Source organism: Petromyzon marinus, unplaced genomic scaffold, assembly GCF_048934315.1.
Source record: "Petromyzon marinus isolate PM22_M1 ecotype Great Lakes invasive population unplaced genomic scaffold, UKy_Petmar_22M1.pri1.0 PM_Scaffold_337, whole genome shotgun sequence".
Classification (NCBI taxonomy): Eukaryota; Metazoa; Chordata; class Hyperoartia; order Petromyzontiformes; family Petromyzontidae; genus Petromyzon; species Petromyzon marinus.
Window position 1 is genome coordinate 102,501 of NW_027423321.1, and position 5,108 is coordinate 107,608.

The window sequence follows — 5,108 nt, forward strand, 5'->3', positions numbered from 1 at the left end:
TGGTGATGGTGGTGGTGGTGATGGTGGTGGTGGTGGTGATGGTGGTGGTGGTGATGGTGGTGGTGATGGTGGTGGTGATGGTGGTGGGGGTGGTGGTGATGGTGGTGGTGGTGGGGGTGGTGGTGATGGTGGTGGTGGTGATGGTGGTGGTGGTGGTGATGGTGGTGGTGGTGGTGATGGTGGTGATGATGGTGGTGGTGGTGATGATGGTGGTGGTGGTGGTGTGATGGTGGTGGTGGGGGTGGTGATGGTGGTGATGGTGGTGGTGGTGATGGTGGTGGTGGGGGTGGTGGTGGTGATGGTGGTGATGGTGGTGATGATGGTGGTGATGGTGGTGGTGATGATGGTGATGGTGGTGGTGATGGTGGTGATGATGGTGGTGGTGGTGATGGTGGTGGTGATGGTGGTGGTGATGGTGGTGGGGGTGGTGGTGATGGTGGTGGTGGTGATGGTGGTGGTGGTGGTGGTGATGGTGGTGGTGATGGTGGTGGGGGTGGTGGTGGTGGTGGTGGTGGGTGATGGTGGTGGTGGTGGTGATGGTGATGGTGGTGGTGATGGTGGTGGTGATGGTGGTGGTGATGGTGGTGATGGTGGTGATGGTGGTGGTGGTGATGGTGGTGATGGTGGTGATGGTGGTGGTGATGGTGATGGTGGTGATGGTGGTGGTGATGGTGATGATGGTGATGGTGGTGATGGTGGTGATGGTGGTGATGGTGGTGGTGGGGGTGGTGGTGGTGATGGTGGTGGTGGTGATGGTGGTGGTGGTGGTGATGGTGGTGGTGATGGTGGTGGTGGTGATGGTGGTGATGGTGGTGGTGGTGATGGTGGTGGTGATGGTGGTGGTGATGGTGGTGGGGGTGGTGGTGGTGGTGGTGATGGTGATGGTGGTGGTGGTGATGGTGGTGATGGTGGTGTGACGCTGATGGTGTGACGGTGACGCTGGTGGTGTGATGGTGGTGGTACCGGTGTGACGGTGACGGTGGTGGTGGTACCGGTGTGACGCTGGTGGTGGTGTGACGGTGGTGGTGTGACGCTGGTGGTGTTGTGACGTACTGCAGGCAGCACACCGCCCAAGTTGTAGTCCACGTGGTCCCCCATGAGGTTCACTCTGCCCGGTGCGACGCTCCCCACGCTCGGTGTGACGCTGGTGGTGGTGGTGTGACGGTGGTGATGATGGTGGTGGTGGTGTGACGCTGGTGGTGGTGTGACGGTGGTGGTGGTGGTGATGGTGGTGTGACGCTGGTGGTGGTGGTGGTGTGATGGTGGTGTGACGGTGGTGGTGGTGGTGATGGTGGTGTGACGCTGGTGGTGGTGTGACGGTGGTGGTGGTGGTGATGGTGGTGTGACGCTGGTGTTGTGACGTACTGCAGGCAGCACACCGCCCAAGTTGTAGTCCACGTGGTCCCCCATGAGGTTCACTCTGCCCGGTGCGACGCTCCCCACACTCGGTGTGACGCTGGTGGTGGTGTGACGGTGGTGATGATGGTGACGGTGACGGTGTGACGCTGGTAGTGTTGTGACGTACTGCAGGCAGCACACCGCCCAAGTTGTAGTCCACGTGGTCCCCCATGAGGTTCACTCTGCCCGGTGCGACGCTCCCACACTCGGTGTGACGCTGGTGGTGGTGGTGTGACGGTGATGGTGTGACGGTGGTGACGGTGGTGGTGGTGGTGTGACGATGGTGGTGGTGATGGTGTGACGGTAGTGGTGGTGGTGGTGGTGACGCTGGTGGTGGTGATGTGGTGGTGGTGGTGGTGTGATGGTGGTGGTGTGACGCTGGTGGTGTGACGTACTGCAGGCAGCACACCGCCCAAGTTGTAGTCCACGTGGTCCCCCATGAGGTTCACTCTGCCCGGTGCGACGCTCCCCACACTCGGTGTGATGCCGGGGAAGCGCTCCTCAAACTTGAGCAGCGCGCGGCGCACCAACTCACTCTCGTCTGGCACGGGGGGCGTCATACCAGGGGTGGGGTGACGTCATACCATGAGGTGGAGTGACGTCATACCACGGGAGGAGTGACGTCATACCATGGGTGGGGGGGGCGTCATACCATGAGGTGGAGAGGCGTCATACCATGTGGAGAGGCGTCATACCACGAGGTGGGGAGATGTCATACCATGAGGTGGAGAGGCGTCATACCATGAGGTGGAGAGGCGTCACACCACAGGAGGAGTGACGTCATACCACGGGTGGAGTGACGTCATACCGCGGGTGGGGAGGCGTCATACCATGAGGTGGGGAGGCGTCATACCATGAGGTGGAGAGGCGTCATACCATGAGGTGGAGTGACGTCACACCATGGGTGGAGTGGCGTCATACCACGGGTGGAGTGACGTCATACCACGGGTGGAGTGGCATCACACCACGGGTGAAGAGGCGTCACACCACGGGTGGAGTGACGTCACACCACGGGTGGAGTGACGTCACACCACGGGTGGAGTGACGTCACACCACGGGTGGAGTGACGTCATACCACGGGTGGAGTGACGTCATACCACGGGTGAAGAGGCGTCACACCGCGGGTGGAGTGTCGTCACACCACGGGTGGAGTGACGTCATACCACGGGTGGAGAGGCGTCACACCACGGGTGGAGTGGCGTCATACCACGGGTGGAGTGACGTCATACCACGGGTGGAGTGACGTCATACCACGGGTGAAGAGGCGTCACACCGCGGGTGGAGTGACGTCACACCACGGGTGGAATGACGTCATACCACGGGTGGAGAGGCGTCATACCATGGGAGGAGTGACGTCATACCACGGGTGGAGTGACGTTACACCACGGGTGGAGAGACGTCATACCACGGGAGGAGTGACGTCATACCACGGGTGGAGTGACGTCATACCACGGGTGGAGTGACGTCACACCACGGGTGAAGAGGCATCACACCATGGGTGGAGTGACGTCACACCACGGGTGGAGAGGCGTCACACCACGGGTGGAGTGACGTCATACCACGGGTGGAGAGGCGTCACACCACGGGTGGAGTGACGTCACACCACGGGTGGAGTGGCGTCATACCACGGGTGGAGTGACGTCATACCAACTTATTTTCTCTTGGCACGTGGAGCCAACGGACCGTGATCATCGTAACCAGTAGAGTCCAACGTGCAGCATCGTGACATCATACGTAGAGCAGCATACTTAACCATTCACTCACCCACCACTCACTCACTCACCCACTCATTCACTCACCCACCCACTCACTCACCTACTCACTCACCCACTCATTCACTCACCATTACACTCACACTCACTCATTCACTCACCACTCACCCACCACCCCCTCACTCACCTACTCACTCACCCACTCATTCACTCACCCACCCCACTCACTCACCCACTCATTCACTCCCCACCCACTCATTCATCACTCATTCACTCACCCACCCCCTCACTCACCTACTCACTCACCCATTCATTCACTCACTCACCCACTCATTCATTCACTCATTCACTCACCCACCCCCTCACTCACCTACTCACCACCCACTCATTCACTCACCCACCCACTCACCCACTCATTCACTCACCCACTCATTCACTCACCCACCCACTCATTCATTCACTCATTCACTCACCATTACACTCACCCACTCATTCACTCACCCACCCCCTCACTCACCCTACTCACTCACCCACTCATTCACTCACACCACCCACTCATTCATTCACTTCACTCCCCACCCCCTCACTCACCTACTCACTCACCCACTCATTCACTCACCCACCCACTCATTCATTCACTCATTCACTCACCCACCCCCTCACTCACCTACTCACTCACCCACTCATTCACTCACCCACTCATTCACTCACCCACCCACTCATTCATTCACTCACTCACCCACTCATTCATTCACTCATTCACTCACCATTACACTCACCCACTCATTCACTCACCGACCCTCTCACCATTACACTCACCCACTCACTCAATCACTCACTCATTCACTCACTCACCCACCCACTCACTCACCTACTCACTCACCCACTCATTCACTCACCCACCCACTCATGCATTCACTCATTCACTCACCCACCCCCTCACTCACCTAATCACTCACCCACTCATTCACTCACCCACCCACTCACTCACCCACTCATTAACTCACCCACTCACTCACTCACCATTACACTCACCCACTCATTCAATCACCCACCCACTCATTCATTCACTCATTCACTCACCATTACACTCACCCACCCACTCATTCACTCACCCACCCACTCATTCATTCACTCACCATTACACTCACCCACTCATTCACTCACCCACCCACTCACCATTACACTCACCCACTCACTCAATCACTCACTCATTCACTCACCCACCCACTCACTCACCTACTCACTCACACCCACTCATTCACTCACCCACCCACTCATTCATTCACTCATTCACTCACCCACCCCCTCACTCACCATTCTCTCACACTCATTCACTCACCCACTCACTAACCATTACACTCACCCACTCATTCAATCACCCACCCCACTCATTCATTCACTCATTCACTCACCATTACACTCACCCACTCATTCAATCACCCACCCACTCACCATTACACTCACCCACTCACTCATTCACTCACCCACTCAATTCACTCATTCACTCACCCATCCAATCATTCACCCATCCAATCGTTCACTCATTCACTCACTCACTCATCCACTCACCCATCCAATCACTCACCCATCCAATCACCCAACCACTCATTCATTCACTCACACACTCATTCACTCACCCACTCGCCATTTTAACTCACCCACCCACTCACTCACCCACTCATTCACTCACTCACCCACTCACCATTACACTCACCCACTCACTCTACCTCACTCAGCCACTTATTCATTCACTCACCCACCCACTCATTCATTCACTCATTCACTCACCATTACACTCACCCACTCATTCAATCACCCACCCACTCACCATTACACTCACCCACTCACTCACTCATTCACTCACCCACTCATTCACTCACCCATCCAATCATTCACTCACTCACTCACCCACGTATTCATTTACTCACCCACCCACTCACTATTACACTCACCCACTCACCTACTCATTAACCCACTCACCAGCACTCACCCACT

General features: G+C 56.8%; 1 protein-coding gene across 1 annotated transcript in view; it reads right to left on the reverse strand.

The window, feature by feature from the left end:
- LOC142923215 (uncharacterized) overlaps window positions 1-1,167 on the reverse strand; it is a 15,093-nt gene extending 13,926 nt beyond the window's left edge. The window contains exon 1 of the mRNA XM_076064140.1: window positions 1,054-1,167. Coding sequence (XP_075920255.1) covers window positions 1,054-1,098 — 45 coding nt within the window. The 5' untranslated portion in view covers window positions 1,099-1,167. The remainder of the gene's footprint in view (window positions 1-1,053) is intronic.
- Between the last annotated feature and the right edge of the window lie 3,941 nt (window positions 1,168-5,108).